The sequence below is a fragment of the Lutzomyia longipalpis genome, chromosome 3 (genome assembly GCF_024334085.1).
Source record: "Lutzomyia longipalpis isolate SR_M1_2022 chromosome 3, ASM2433408v1".
Taxonomy (NCBI): Eukaryota; Metazoa; Arthropoda; class Insecta; order Diptera; family Psychodidae; genus Lutzomyia; species Lutzomyia longipalpis.
Window position 1 is genome coordinate 29,214,015 of NC_074709.1, and position 16,757 is coordinate 29,230,771.

Here is a 16,757-nt window from a genome sequence, read left to right on the forward strand (position 1 = left end):
AAATATAGAGGAAAAAAATTAAGGAAACGTTTTTTTAAGTTTAGAAAATTTTAATTTTCTTTTAAAAAACACTAAAATGCTAAATTAGCGCTTAAAGAATACAAATCAGAACGTCGCTGGACAGGAAGAAGCTTAAAAGCTCATCTTTAAAACCATTTTTCAAACAAAGCTTTCTTAAACTTCCATATAAGTCAGAGTGTATTAACAAGGGGTGCTTATCTGTGTGAAAATTATCGGATTATTCATTAAGATTCATATTATTCGTCAATTAGATTCGGATTATTCTTCAAAGCTCAGATTATTCGTTAAGATTCAGATTATTCTTCAAAATTCAGATTATTCGTTAAGATTCAGATTATTCTTTCAAATTCAGATTATTCGTTAAGATTCAGATTATTCGTTAAGATTCAGATTATTCGTCAATTAGATTCGGATTATTTTTTATAATTCAGATTATTCGTTTAGATTCACATCATTCGTTAAGATTCAGGTTATTCGTTGACATTAAAAGTCTTAAAAATTCAGATTATGTTCTAAATTCGAATTATTCGTCAAGGAAATTTAGATTGTTCGTTAAAATTCTGATTATTCAGCAGAATTTGGATAATTCGGTAAAATAAATCGAAATATTCAACAGATAATCACCCCATGTGTATAAAAGAAAGGCTCGAACTTTTTTTATTTTAATTCTTTCCATTTAAATTTGTGAAGCCCGCCATAAAGGGTTAACTGAAATTTCCCTTCAAAGCTCCAACACTGTGAAATCAAAGAAATATTTCCCTGAAAAAATAAAACAGAAAATCCACCTCTGTTCTGTAAGTTTCATTTTCAATTCAAACGCATGATTTCCACAAAATAAAATATTTATCTTTTCGCACAAACACAAAACGCTCCGGTTGACACTTTCCCCGGCGATGTGCAGCACTTCCTCTGTGCAGACTTTTTGCCCATCATTGCTATGTTGCGTGCATCGTTGCTACTAAGAGAAGATTAGGTAGTAGAAGAAAAAGTCATCATGGTACATTCCAATGCATTTTGCTCTTTTTATTTCCATTAATCATATAATTTGTTTTTTTTTTCTTCACCTTTCGTCTGTACATTGTAGCTAAATTGGGTCAAATTGTATATAATTAAAAACTAATTAGGAAGAAAAAAGGCAAATCTCTCCCAGTGATTCCATCCACCTCTTTGAGCTTTTCCAATTATTCCCGCATCTTTCCCTCACAATCAACAGTCGAGAAATTCACTTTGAGAAAAGTTTTCTTTCTTTTTGATTTCTTTTTCTATATCACAACTTTTGGTGCTTTTCATGCCTCATTTTTTTTTATTTTTCGCTCCTTTTGAGTATTTTTTTTTATGTTAATTTTTCATTTTATATTGCAAATTAAACTAACAAGAAAAGAAGAAGTTTTCATCTTTCTTTCTCTAAAGTTTTGCTTCGTTTTTTTTTTGTGATAAATTTGGTATTGCTAGTCGCATCCTAAATTCCTTGAATGTAAGTCGCAACATGTTGCTTCTCCTCTTCGGTTAAGCCATTCTTCAGTGTCCTCCTCACTAAATTTGAAAGAAATTTAAAAGAAAATTCAATCAATAAAAAATCTCTGAGAGAAAATTCAAAATGGAGAATTATTTTTCAAAATTCTTTAGTTATTTTAATGGATTTATTTCTACACACCAAGGTTAGTTTTTATTGCAAATCTCATATTCCCCACAAATTGTAACCATCTTCACTCTGACGCTATTTGTTGATTTGCTTCTTTGACGAAACATAACCTCAATATTTTCTTAACGTCTTCAGTTCTTCCTTTTTCATTAATTCCTTCCCAAAAATTCGTGTTAAAATTCAACAAAACATCATAAAGTTCCTCCATTGAGTTAGTCCTTCATGCACAAAAGGTCCTACGAGCCACAGAAAGAAAGAAAACCAAACAAAAAGCAACAACACGCCGACTAACCCCAATTTGAGTGATCTGCAAAACAGCCTTTTTGAAAGCTGTTTTTGTGATTATTTTTTCTAGAGTACTTCTGGTGAGGCTCCAGTACGTTCAATTGTGAATCCCTCTCGCGTTCTTGACCTCTTCACTGAAGCAATATTGAAAGGCGCATTATTCCATCACCATCCACCATTAATACCATCACCATTCAATGGAGGACAGGCATAAAAAGTTCTTGATGGGGAATTTGTAACGGCAAACTTACAGGACTTTCGATCGGCGTGTCGTGTGCGTTTTCGTTCGCGTGGCGTTGATCGTGTTCCCGGGGCCTTCGTGGCGGTCTTCACGAGTGATTCCAGGATCTCATCATCGCCATCGGTGAAGTTTTCATCCCGATTTACCGTCTTCGGTGAGTGGAGATTCTCCGGACGACGACGGCGCCATGTAAACGGATTACCCTGATCTGGCGTGTCTACTGTTGTCATCGGAGTTCCCAACAATTGTCTGCAAATGAAAGAAGGTTCAAGTTTAGGTTGAAATTTAGGACTAGATCAGTTTTTCTAGAAAGCCAGGAAGTAGTCAGAACTAGATCAGTTCTTTAACAAAGTTAGGTCTAAGCTCAGGATTAGATCAGTTTTTAAACAAGATTAGAAAGCAGTCAGGATTAACTAAGTTCCTGAATAAAGTCTGAACACACTCAAGACTAGATCAGTTCTTCAACAAAGCCAGGAATCAGTCAAAACTAGTTCAGTTCTTCAACAAAGTCTGGTCTAAGCTCAGGATTAGCTCAGTTCTTCAACAAAGCTAGGAAACAGTCAGAAAACAATCAGAACTAACCTTAATTCAGCATCAGCTCTATCTTCCTGCGTCTTGAACTTCCCCACATCAATAATCATCTTCCCACGTGTCTTATTCCTCTCTCTGTGATTGGCTTTCTTCTCAATCTGCTGCTGTACCCTCTCCCGTGTTGTTCGGTACTCCAATGCAAATTCCGATACAATCCTGCAGAAATCATTGGGCTTGGATTCAGACACACGATGCTGCGGGATTCCCAGCCAAAGGAGGAATTTCCTATATCGATTGATCACCCTCCTGTGCACAATGTCCAAGATTATGATCCTCTCAGCGCAATCAGCCAAAAAGTCAACGAGTTTCTGCTTCAACTGCGGCGGACAATCGTGCTTGGAGATGAGCTTCAAACGATCCCACGATGCTTTACATTCCTGCTCAAGGTGAACAATACTGTGGGCCAGTTCACCAAAATCCGCCTTGCTGGCACGTGTAATGGGACCTATTTCGGAGTAGAGATCCGTTGTATCCGGAGAGGATTCCATCACCATGTGGCAGAGATGATGAAGCAGGGAGTGCTTGTGGACGGTATCCTTCACTTCGGGGACCTACAAATTTGGGATTTTTAATTAATTTTATGATATTTTTTAATGAAGGAAATTAAATGTTTTAAGAGACTTTTTATGTTGAAGTAAATAAATTAATGAAGAATTAATTAATTAAGAATACAATTAAATTAATGAATACCTAAACTTTAATTGAAATTTAAATTTAAAAGTGACTGAAATAAACATAAAAAATGTCTCTCTAGGACTAATTTCCCTTAGAGTTAATTTAGAGCCCGCTCTAGAGCACTTCTCTAAACCAAATTGCCTTAGACTATCAGCTCTAATCACTTTCTCTAGCTCAAAATTACATTTTTCTTTGTTTAAACATCTCACAAGAAAATTCTTACTTTTTTTTTCTTTAAAACAAAATTCTTTCACTTCAAAGAATTTCCATGGAAAAATCCTTACCTTTGCAAGATATTCAATTTGAAAACCCTTCACAGGTTGCCCATTGAGGAAGATTCCAACTTCCAGGAGCGTCCCGAGGATACATTTGAAGGTTTTATTGGCTTTGAGGAGTTCCAGACCTTGCTTGAGATCCATCAGTGGCTCAGCAATTTCCTTTTCACTCAGCTCAAAGTCAAGTTTGAATGCCCAGAGCTTCAGACGTGCCGCCAGCTCAGAGATTGAAGAGAGCGTCAGGAGGAATTGTTCTGCATTCCCGAGAGGAAGCTCCGGATTGATCATTTGAGCTTCCTGAATCTTCCCACGTTCCTCCTCTGTTGGCAACATATTCAGGAGCTTATCGATGCCCTCGCGTGTCACCACGGTGGCATCCATCTTCAAGATGGCCGCCTTAATGGCACGCGGGGGTGGAAGTTTCGTCATGGCGATATTTATTGCATTTGATCGTTTGTGATCCAATACGATGATCTCTTTGTTCTTATTCATCTCCTGTTGCTTCTGCGGGGTAACCACGGCGGGAGGTAGAAAGGAAATTAATGATTAAGGGATGTCTTTCAAATGAAAAAATAAATAAATTAGGCAAAAGAGCCTCCTCCAGGAAATTCTCAATAGAGGGTTTTTTCCACCAACAAAATTCACGTGCATCTGCAGAGGATCCTTCGTAATGAAGGGGGTGTGTGGGGGGGTTTATGTGCGAGAGATCTAAAAGATGGTGATAAAGGGGGTACAATTCAACTACATAATGTGGGGGTAGAGGAAAGTAACATCTAAACAGGGTGACCCACAACAAGGAAGTAAGAAAAAATGTTTATTTGATTGTCTTTTTTTTTTACACCAACGATGAAGAAAGTTAGTAAATAACAAAAAAAATACCAGGAAAAAGCACAAAAAATGAAATAAAAAAAAAGAAGAAAAATACAGAGAAATAAAACTCACCTCCTGCATAAATCAGAATAGAGTGTGATGGCCAGAAAGCGAATTAAAATTTAATTTGATTTTTTTAAAGTATTTGCAAAAAAAGAACAAAATACAAAAAATATATTAATTAGTAAGAAAAACAAAAAAATACAAAAGTAAAAACTATTAATTAAAACTAATAAGTCAATGATGGATGACCTATATTGCTAGAGCTAATGCTAGATCTAGAGCTAGAAGAGATGTGGGTGCTAATAATTTTTTTTCGATTTTCTAATTCTAGTTTAGAATGATTTTTAAAGGAAATAGAGAAAGAAATCTTAAGAATCTAAATAGGGGAATTTTTTGAAACAATTTGATGATTCAGAAGTAAAAAAAAAGAATTTTAAAATATTCTAAATAATACAGAAAAAGTTTAAATTCAATTACAAAATTATTTTGATTGGAAAATACTGTTAAAATTATTTTATTCTTCAAAAAGAATTTCAAAACAAACAAATAAGAATAATTAATCAAAAATATTAATTTTTGTGATATTTTCCAATCAAAAATGTCCCTCTTATTTACAGGAAAGAGGATAGACTAGTACTAATAGCTAAGATAACTATTAAGATCTAATCTGTGACTTAGAATAAGAAACCAAAAAGAATGAGAAAACTACTTCAAAATTTCTTTGAAAATATTTTCTATTTTTTTCTATTTCATACAAATATTTTTTTTATGGAAATGCCCCAATTAACTCCACGTGACGGTATATAATAAATCCTTTCATTCACTATATAAAGACGATTAAAATCCCCAGCTTAAAAATCCTTTTGTTGCTCCCTTCTTTTCTTTATTAATTTTAATGCAACAAAAAGAAAGCTTTTCTTTTCTTTTTAATAACAAAAAAAAATCTCCCATTAATACAAAAGACGCATTTCTGCTGCGACTTTTGTGCCTTCTTTTTTTGGGAGCCCCCAAGGTAGCTCTTGAGATGATTGACGAGCCGACACCTTCAATAGATTGTGTGCCAATGTGGAGCAAAAAGTCTCTCTGGTGCGCCTCCAAATGGCACTCAATTGTTCGGGGATTTAACAATAAAAACGCGCGCGATTATGCACGTGAGTGGGATGAGTGAGAGTCAAAATAAATTGAATGACGAAAGCCTCGAGAGCCAGCAAGTTAAATATAATTTTAAAAAAAAGAAGCCCCAGAAAAAAATTCTGGAGCCTTTCAAATGGAGCAAAAAGTCGCAAAAAATCGCGGCAAAAAGGAAGAAAAATTAATAAAAAGAAAAATCTTACCTTTGTCATGAGATCCTTGGCGCGTGATTCAAAGAGATGCTCAAGCTTGTCCGTATCCACCTTCATTGGTGGCAATTCATCCCACACCGTACGCCCCACAATGGTGGGAATCATATCCTCACGCACCTCCTTCCAGAACAGCTTCACAGTCTTCTTGTTCTTCTTCACCGTGGGCACAGCTTCGCCATTGCACTTTGCCGCCGGCCCATTGAGCATCATTGGCGGCGGCACGAGATTCGTCGGTGGTGGCAAAATTGGCGGCGGTATACCCAGAGGCGGTGGCGGCGGCGGAATGGCCCCACCCAATCCCCGCGGGGCCAGAACATCCTTCTCATCCTCCGATCCCAAATCCGTAAAGTCCAAATCACAGAGATTCAGCGGACGCGCCATGTTGCGCACGAGCTCCTCCCAATGTAGCTCATTTTCGGACTTTTTCGGCTCTGCCGGGGGGACTTTCTTGAAGTCCTGATCAACACTGGGCGACCGGGAGATATCCCCGCGACTCTTACTCTTCGCCAAGCCCTCTTTGGCTTTTGAAATTAAACCCGACATGTCACCAATGCGACTCTGGGGCTTCTCCTCTTGTGGGCTCATTGGCAAATTGCTCAACTTCTGCGTGAGATCCTTCACAGTATGATCACGCTTCAGCTGCAGCAGGAGCTTCTTCTCGCCATTAACATCGGACTCTGTGAAAAGAAACAGAGGGAGGGGAGCTTTTGAAGAGCTTTTATGAACGAATATTTATTTCTAAATTATTTTATTAAGAATTTATCTTTAACTACCTGATTTTTGTATTTAAAAATCGATTTTTTATAAAGAAAAAGTATTTTTTGAATTTATGTGAGGTTATGCTTCAATATGGCGGACAATGAGCGTCAGTTCGCCATATTGAAAATGTCGGGAAAGGTAATAACCTTCGCTATTTCGCATTGAATTAAAATCATAAAACACAAATCGCCAGGAATACAATTTAATATAAAAAATTCAACAAAAATGAAGCACAAGGAGTGAAATAAAAAAAATGGCGGCTCTGGTTAGAACAATCGCATGATTAAGCTTTGACTAGCCAAAGAAAGACAACACAGAACTTACCTGCTGGTGGAGCCGGTACAGCTGGAGGTTTCGTCGTTGGTACATGTCCATTCACATGCCCATTCTTCATGGTTGAAAGTTGCGTGTAGATGGCGTTGAGACGATTGGATTCCGTCTCAAAAAGCCTATGCTGCGGATTAGCTGCATCCGGGAGGACTTTTGGGTAGCCCGAGAAGCCATTTGTCAGCCTGTAGGTGACACTCCCACCACCTCGGATCACCACGAGGGGTGAATTCTGCAGACGCACCGGTACGGCAGTCACGAGGCCTTCATTGGCGCACACAGATGGTGTTAGTGGCAACAAACACAATGCGCCAACAGATGGCGTTTTAGTACAACAAAATAAATGAACACAGAATGCAGAAAAGCAAAAAAGAAAATGAAGAGAAAATAGATTTGAAAAAAAAAAAACTCACCATGACCATTTTCTTCACCACTATTGCCGTTCGTGACACGAGTTGCGGCATCCTGTTGTTCACGCATGAAGCTCTTTTGTCTCTCAGCACGTTCACGTCGACGCCGAAGGCCTGGCGTCACACCAGCACCCTCACGAGGGGCTGCCAAGTAAAATAAAATGCTCAACATGAATTTCACGAAGAACTCAAAGAATTTTTCCCAAAAATTCATAGTTTGAATGAATTTATTTATCAAAAATTAAAAAAAAATTATTTGAGTTACTGAGAATTCAATTTCTTTGTCAAAAATGATTTCTTTAATAAATAATTTTGAAATCATTAGGAAAAAATAATTTTAGAACATTTAAAATGAGAATAAAATTATTTTTTGAGAATTTAAACAAGAAACAGTAAAATATTTAGCAAAGACACAATTCTAGAGACATTTCGTTTTCATTTTAGTACATCTTCAGGCCCCAAAGAATTTTAAATCTCAAATAAAAAAATCATTAAATTCCTTTAAATTTCTCTCAAGGAAAAAAAAGAAGAGAAATCTCACTTACTCTTATCACGACACTCCCGGAAGACGCAATTGAGCTCCGTGGAATTCTGCGAGCTGGAACTATCCTCATCCACTGTCTGCGTGGCCGTGAGATTATGCGGGAGCGGCGGTACCGGGGGCGCCGGCGTATTTCCCGTACTATGCCGCCGTGACTTCCGTCTCTCCGCTGAATCCGTGGCACGGTACCGTAGTGTCTTTCGCACCGAATTGTCAGGAATGCGAATACCATCCGTTTCGCCGTCCTCAAACCTGCCAGCACATGAGATGAGGGAATGAAAGAAAAATTCATCTCGCGCACAACAAGTGATGAATAAAAGATTTTAATTACTTGAGAACAGCCTCGTAGAGTTGGAGCTGATCCAGCAGATCCAGGTCGGTGCCGGGTCGTGACATATACCTCTGAATGACACCCTCCATACCCTGCTGCTCCAGGAAGTCGCTCTCATCGTAGAAGCTGTCCTGATCACTCAATCCGGACAGTGTCTTATTGATGAGGGATGTCGCATAGATTAGTAGCTCAGTGTCCGCATTCTCGAAGTCTTTCATCAAGCTGTGAGGAGAATTTCATAAGAAAAGAAAAGAATTCAGAGATCAAGTTAAGCTTTCAATCTTTCCAATTATTTGTTTGAAAATTTCCGTAGGAATTGTGGAAATGTTCTGCTGAAATTCTAATAGAATTTTACGATTTGTTTTTCAATTTTAACGAAGAAGAAAAGAAAGCTCTCGAAGAAATTTTTTTAAAAAAATCCCAGAATTGCCCGAAAATTTCGTGAAATAAATGAAAAATTGAAAATCAAATATCTAGAAGAAAGATCTGCAAATTTTTGCGCTAAAAAGAGAAGAGAGAGAAGAAATCACTCACCGCATTATGTTGGACCAGGGCAGCGTGCCCCTGGCGGCGTCAACGGCATGGATGGCATTCACCAGCAAATAGCAATTACTCTCCACGTACTCCACAAACACCAGCAAGAGCTTGAGCGCCGTCTTCACCACTAATCTATATTTTGAGGCGATCAGCGAGTACAACCATTGAACTGTTGGGCCATTCTTCATCACCCCATTCATACCGTCCACGTAGAGCATCACCTTTTAATTGGACAGGAAGTTGCGCCCCGAAAAGATTAAAAACCAAACGCAACAAATTAATTTATAGACACACACACAGATATTCTGCCCATGGGGCAAGAAGAGAAAGGAGATGAAGAATCTCACAACATCCCACATTGTGGATGATTGAGAAGAGAAGTCTCTGGGGCTTTCCGGTCGAGCCCCTCCGGTAATTTTTTTTGCCACAAAAATCAACAGAGAGAAAAAATTGGGAGGTGGGATAATTGGGTTCTTTTCTCATTTTTTCTTCATTCTTTCTTTCTTGCAAAAATTGATTTCTTCTCATTTTCTTATTGCTTTTTTGCTGGCAGAAAAAAATGATCAAGGAAAGGATTTTTTCTAGAGCAAAGAGCTTAGAGGAAAGTTAGAGATTTGAAGGTTTTTTTTCAAGGATTTTTTATTATAAAATTAAGAATTTTATTTGTTTAAAAGATTTTTAAATATTCCGGTGGTTGGATTAGAATTAGAAAAAAAAAAGTTTCAAGGGAGATAAAAATATATTTTGAAGATTTTTTAAGTTTAATTGATTCTAATTTTTATGACTAAAAGTTTGAGAAAGAAATTTCATTTAAATAAATAATTTTTAAAGTCAAAAAACAAATAAAAAACTTAGATTTTTTATCTTCTTCTAGCGCATAAAACGTTGAATAAATTCCTTCGTAATTTTAATTAAAGATTGAATATAATTAATAAGAAGTTTTTTAATCCTTTATTTAACAACTTTCTTAAATTCTAATTTATAGAACAAATATTCCTTTAACTTGAAAGAAATAAAGGAAATCAGAAAAAAAATATATAAAAATCAATTTGATGATTTTCGTGACCTTCATGTGCAAAGAAAAGAATTTTAAAAAAATCAATGAGTTTTCTTTCAAGAGAATAAATCACAAAAGAAAATGAAATTTCAACGAGAAAGTCCCTCAATTCACGTCATAGTTGATTCATTCATCTCAATTTACTTAATCATAGCTTATCCATAAATCCATGGAGACCTCAATAACCTTCAAAAGTCTTTGCTAACATTGGCTCTAACTTAGAGTCAATTTAACCATTCCTCCGGGGGCTTCTGTTGTACACACAAAGAAAGGGAAAGTTTCATTTTATAATGTGCAAAGTGGTGGTATTTACCTGACCAAGTGCCCTTAGGATGTAATTTTGGTAGTTCTGATCCGCTCCACTTCCCACACGGACTAGACAATTGAGACCTCCGAGTGCCACAAAGCCATGAACGAGGTCTTTGTCTTCTTGGAAAATCTGCTTCAGGGAAAACAGAGCCCGTCGCAATTCACGACCCTCCGATGAAAGGAGTTTCTCTGCAAAGAATTATAAAAAATGGAAAATCTTCATTAATTTCCTGCCTAAAAAATCTGCATTTCCTCCTAAAGAGGAAGAGAGAGAAGAGAAGGCAAACAGAGGCTTGAGAATCAGAAGGTGGCTGCCCCAATGACCATTTTCATTATGAAAATATGGAGTATATAATATTTGTGTGAGGCAATCAATTTAATGCGGAATATATCGTCAGATCGTGTGGCTTTTGAGAGCACGCCACCACCAAACCTCAATATGAGGCCATTTGCGATAGATAATCACCATCATTAGAGCTCTTTGGATTCATCGTGCTCTAGGCGAGATTTTCCGCGCGCTCTCTTCCCAATATTTCCTCTCGCTATATACATACATAATATCCAATTGTACATAATATTGAAATTCGATCGCGCATGCGTACCTGATGGCGAGAGACAAGGCGAAAGCACTCACTCAGAATTGCCGGCAAAATACCTTCTTCATGATTGCCGGTGATTCCCAAAGGGGCTGCTCATCAGCCTTTTATTGTGTTTGATTTTCCTTAAGTATTTATTTATTAAATTTTCTCAGTAAGAAAGAAAATTGTCTTGCAATCAATCTTTGAAAAGTTTTTACACTTTTTAGATTGAGAAATTGAAGAATAAACAAAGAATTCAGAGATAAAAAGTAAATCATGAGAAATTCTAATGAGTGATCTACAAAATGTAAATATTTTAACATTTGATTGATTTAAACTGACGGTTATAAAACTTAAAATAAAATCTTTTTGATCTTCTTAATTATTCGCTGAAATGAAGAAGTCTGTTTAACATGTTAAACATTATTTTACTTTTGAGGTAAAAAAAAAAAATAATTCATAAAAATTAAAGAGAAACCTTTATAAAAAATGAATGATTTAGAATCTTTAGGGACTCTTTTAAGATTCATTTAATTTTAGAAATGTTTAGTAATTTTGAGAACTAATTCAGAGGATAATAAAAAAAATTAAAAATCAATAATTTTTTTTTAAGGACATTTAACGTGAAATTAAATTTTAAATTTCTTCACAAATAAATTCTCTTCTTTGTAAAACGAATACACACAAACTTCCCTCAGTTGCACACCCCTTTTGGAAATGAAAGAAATTTCTCTATATATTGCAACCAATTTAAATTAACGGACGATAGTCGAAGTGTTCATGTTAGAATTCTTTTGTGGCAAAAGTTGAGTTTTCTGCAACAAAAATTGCATCTCTCTGCGGAGAAAGAGACCAAAGAGTGCAGATAATGAGCATTTCTGTGCGGAAATTGTCTTGGTGCGGAGATAACATTTTCCATTGAAGAATCAACAAATTCAATGGCAATTGGCCGCCAAACGCCAGCAACATCGCGCAGATGGGAAATTATCTCAACACACAAGAAGAAGCAATTTCTCCGTGAACTTTTCAATTTTAATCCTCTCGAACATGGATTTCTTATCATCTCTCAATTGCGGGGGCTCCATAGGCAATAATTGAGAGCCCCCCGAACCGATTTGTTCTCCTTTTTCCCTCTACTCACTGCATGGGAAGGTAGGTTATATGTACGTACATTTATTGTCCATCCCACACATTTAATCCCGGATTTAACGCGCGCGCGCCTTTCGTCGTTTTCCGGATCGAATTGGACGCGTTCTCTCTCTCGCTCAATGGATAATGTTTCGAGTCTTTTTAATAGTTTAAAATGTTGATGCGGTGGCTCTAATTGCTATTTATTGTGCAAAAAGGAATTGCGAACAGTCCAATTGCAGAAACTAAATTGGATGAAAAATTTGTGTGTGGAAGAGTAAAAGATCTAAATTTTCACAATCCACGAAATCGTGATCGTGATCTCTGTAGCATAATAAAAATTTCCCATTTCATGCTCTCTGCGCCCCCGCGTCCTTCCCAGCATATTCTGTGGCTATATGGGATCCCCCTCAGTCCCGAAAGAAGAAAAATTCTTCAATATGTTCTCGTCATGAGACAAGAAATGAATACAAAAGTAGAGAAGCCCTCCTCCCGTGTGTCTGTTGTTCCTTTGTTGCAATTGCTTGGTACAATGAATGACACGATCGTGGAAATTTAATTAAAATCCACCACCATTAAAAAGAAATTGATTTGCAATGCTCTGAAGGAGAACACTTAGCTGCTATATTTGATTTTTAGGCGGATTTGGCGGATGAAAAGTTTCTTTGCAGCAGATTTTGCGCAGAATTCTCAATGATTTGCTTGAATTATTTTTTTTCTCTCTATTCTGCGCTTCAATAAATAAAGAATTTGACTAAAGCAAAACATAAAAGAAAAGTCAATAAATAGAAGCTTTCATTTGACAATTATAACAGTTGATTGGAAAGTTCAGGAAATAGTAAAATTTCCTTCCCCTTTTTGCCTTAATCAATTCATATTCATTTTAATGCAAAAGAGAACTAATAAATTGGATTCAATTTATTCTAAATCATCTTGCATTTCTTCAGCATAAATATATTTTATGTTGCTGCTGGGAGGATGAAATGTTCAATTCCCATTTGGAAGCTATACCTACATATATATCTAAGCTATATAGGTACATAGCACAAACAGTAGCTAAACAACAAGGTGCTGTTTTGATGAGCTTTTTTTTTCATCCATGTTCGATGGATGAAACATGCTTCGCCACTAAATTCTCCCATTTATGCATATAATTTCCCTGTTTTTCTTTCTTTCTCTCTTCTCAATGCGCGAGACTCCCAACTTCCGCCAAAGCGCCTCGCGAGAGACACACGTCGCCGGTCCCCCTCTGCTGATTTATATCTTCCTCCTCACTGTTGGTAACCAGAAAGGTGCAATTCTTTTTAGAGAGAGAGAAATCTAAAGAAAGAAAATTTGCGCTACTCGCTAAATTGTCATGAGATTTACAATCTTACTGGTGCAATTTGCACGTTGATGAATGGCCACAGAAAGCTTCCATTTGGCGGGGAGCTTTGGTGCTTCCTAAATGAGCTTTTCCGCCAAACTCTCCGCCAACGATGCTTCAGAAGGAATTTTTCATTCTTTGCACAATTTTCCCGCCATTTGGCATCATTTTAAAATTACACGAAGAGGATGTTGTGCGAGAACAAAGACATTGCGAGTAGATAATTTCCTGTGTGCGGGAGGTTTTGCAGAGAATAACACAGCAGAGAGGAAAGAAAATCAAATGGCATTGATAGACGAATGTCGGTCGAAGTCGTGTTCTTCAGCGTGACTCTCCCGCATTGGGATTTGCAGGCAGAGCCAATAGATTGAATCAGAAGCCCCTCTGGGATGTGCAAGGGACGGGTTGGGGCCGGTTGTGACCTCAACGAGCCCAACAAGACGGCCCCAGGAAGGCAAAGAGAGCGCAATGGCAAGATCCGGCCAGCTGGGAAAAAAAGTCATTCACATCACAATAATATATGCATATTGGGAGCCCTCGAGCTCTTTCTTGCACACACAACCTCCCAAGCCTCCCAATGTGGCTCCAATGCGCGGCATTTCGGGATGCAGCAATGTTGTTGTTACCTCCTCTCGACAATGATGATGTTTGATTTCTTGTTTGATTACCATTAAAGAGAAAAGGTTCGGGGGTTTTTCATTTGAAACCGGTAATTTTCTTCGTGGCGGTGCCACGCAAAACAATAAATAAATCTTTTTGTCTATTTGGCGGATGAGGAGAATCAAACATTGTTAATAAATTAGTTCGAGAAACAATTCGTTTATTGGAGAAACAGTTACAAGGTGAAGACGCGGGGCCAGAGTTGATGGCAAAATCCAACAAATGGAATTAATTCTGTGGCAGCAGAGACAAACCCAATGTGCTGGACCCCGCAAAGAGGTTAAACTGGGGCACCCGCCGCCGTGGAATGACTTTCGGCGGGAATTTTGCACAAAAGCAATTCCAACCTACATCATTTTGCAATTCATTTGTTCTTCTCACTCTATTAGTGAGTCATTCCAATTGTTTTCTATTAAAGAATTTGCAAGAGATTCTATTTGTATTTGAAATGATTGAAAAGAGCAGAAAATTTAGCTGATATACTACTGATTTCGACGAAAAAAATTCATTATTTTCGTTTTAAAAATGCAAGAAATGTTTAATTGCAGAAAAATATCTTTGCTTTATGAATATTTAATATTTTTTATTAGAATTTAGAATTTTTTTCAATTTTGTAAAAGAATTAAAAATGCATCTGATGTGTGACTGATTTCGACGCAATAATTTCGTTATTTCAATTTTTAAAATTTTAAAGAAAAAATATCATTGTTTATGATTTCTTGCGAGTTTTTTGTAAATTTATTATAATTTAATTATAAAAAAAAATAAACAAAGACCGTCTTGGAATATCCCAGAACATGTCACGTGACATTCAACAACAACAAAAAAAAACCCACAGATAAAATTCTCCGTGTGAGAAAATCAAATAATTGCATTAAATTCAAACGAATAATCTACAAATTCGTCATGAAATTAAGAAATTTCCAACGCGACATAAAAAGCTTTTGAGAAATACGCGCGATTGCATCCCAGGCTGGGGATGGAAGGCGGCAAAAACAAATTACAATTTTGCGTTTCAGTGAAAGCCATAGAAGATCAATTTTAGAAGTGTTTTGAGTGGAGAATAATCAGATCATTTACTGAGAAATCACCGAGATTGGCCACGCTTTCTCACTGCTGTGCTGCCTGCGCAAGTCCCACGCTGTGGAGCTGTCTCGTGTGTGATGATCACAAACCAGAGGAGGAGGACAAGAGCAGCAATATGAAGTCCGGCGGGCGATTGAGAAAACAGACAAGAAGCCATTAACCCATCGTGCTGACATTGATTGCCTTCGACGGCTATTTAGAACTCTCCTCTCTATATAACGTACTTGCCCTGTTGAGCTGACGCGCGCGCTGGCCACACGAAGATCGCAAAGATCGTCCAAATATTGAAACACGATCACTTTCCTTTTGCACCATCTTCCTCTCTGGCTACAATCTCTCGAAAGGGTAGTGCAAGAAAAATGCGAAGGATTTTCTTATGTTGGCAAGTACCGCATTAAATGGTCATTGCAAAAGCGACGCCCAAGTGCTGGGAAAAAGTCATAACACAGAGCGCAGAGAGAGAGACTAATTAAAAATCCATGCGCAGTTTGCAATTTTTCTGTGACGATCCGCAAACGGTCGATCACTAATTAATTGCGCGCGCAAAGAGAGTGAGTGGCGAGTTTCATCTAATTATCATTTTAATGTGTTGAATAGAATGGCGATCGCGTATTTCCGGCTCACCACAAGAGATGATCGCCACACGGCTTTTCTTCAGCACGATTGCGAGCAAAAAACGCAAAAAGAAGATCTTCTTCATCACCGTTTTACCGATCGTTGCCATCGCGCGCGGTTTGTTCTTGTGTGTGACGAATCGATTGACGAGACATGAGGAGAACTTCTTCGCGCGGCTGTGGCCTTTCTCCATGCTCTCCAAGTGGTTGTTTGCACATTTAATTAGTTAAACTTTAATTAGCAACAATACACAAAGTCCAATATGTACACACTTTTAGCATTTTTGTCACGATTGTGTGCCAAATTTCCATCCAGAGACATTTTGGAGAAAACCCCAGAGCAGAGAGAAAGAGGGTGAAAGTGAATTAATTGAGCATTTTGTGCACACATATTGTCACATTACAAATTCACTTTGACCTCATCACTAATCAAATATTAAATGGCAAATAAAATAGAGGCGAAGGAATGACAAATAGTTCAAATACAGAGGTACTAACTATTGTTAACAAGACTTCTTTTTACGCGGCATTTCCGTTCCCGCGTGACTTCTGAAAGCCTTTTTGTTGACGAAGCCATATTTTTTTTTATTGTGTTTATGTAAGATTTGCAAAAATAAAAAAGAAATGGGAAACTCGGAGAAATTTAAGTAATTTCGCAGGGATTAAATAACATTTTTTTTTGAAGAGCACAGAAAGTGTGGAAGTTACCCTCAAAAATGTCATGAGACAAGTCGTGAAACGTTACGGGACATTTGATTGATTTTTGATATTTTGTTGAAACCTATTAATTTTTATGCTCAAAGTGGATTCTTTAAAGAAGAAGAAAGTATTTAAAGTGTGTTGAAGAAATATAAAATTATTTTTTGATGAGATTAAATAAAACTTTGTAAAAGAAAAAAGACAGAGAAACTCTTATTAAAATGTCTTGAGACAAACAATGACGTTAAAGAGGACATTACTGATTTTAAAACAGATTTTAAATACAACGCAGAATTTATAAAATTTTAATGATCAAAAAGCAAACTACCTACAATAATCATCAATTCTCAGAAAGATTTTGCAAAAATCTACAAAAATATTCGCCTGTGAGTATCTGATTACAATTCCT

At 37.0% G+C, this 16,757-nt stretch overlaps 1 protein-coding gene across 4 annotated transcripts in view; it reads right to left on the bottom strand.

Annotated features, from left to right (window-relative positions):
• Positions 1-1,019: 1,019 nt before the first annotated feature.
• Positions 1,020-16,757, bottom strand: part of LOC129793707 (uncharacterized) — a 55,613-nt gene continuing 39,875 nt past the window's right edge. Inside the window, exons 10-20 of one of the 4 annotated variants that reach the window (XM_055833912.1) lie at positions 10,222-10,406; positions 8,849-9,072; positions 8,315-8,536; positions 7,988-8,235; positions 7,446-7,586; positions 7,030-7,296; positions 5,938-6,623; positions 3,740-4,234; positions 2,772-3,331; positions 2,200-2,438; positions 1,020-1,554 (exon numbers count right to left, since the gene is read on the bottom strand). In XM_055833912.1, the coding sequence (XP_055689887.1) occupies positions 1,481-1,554; positions 2,200-2,438; positions 2,772-3,331; positions 3,740-4,234; positions 5,938-6,623; positions 7,030-7,296; positions 7,446-7,586; positions 7,988-8,235; positions 8,315-8,536; positions 8,849-9,072; positions 10,222-10,406 (3,341 nt within the window). In that variant the 3' untranslated portion in view covers positions 1,020-1,480. Of the gene's footprint in view, positions 2,439-2,771; positions 3,332-3,739; positions 4,235-5,937; positions 6,624-7,029; positions 7,297-7,445; positions 7,587-7,987; positions 8,236-8,314; positions 8,537-8,848; positions 9,073-10,221; positions 10,407-16,757 lie in introns of all 4 variants that reach the window. The other 3 variants (XM_055833913.1, XM_055833914.1, XM_055833911.1) reach the window with 3 other exon arrangements.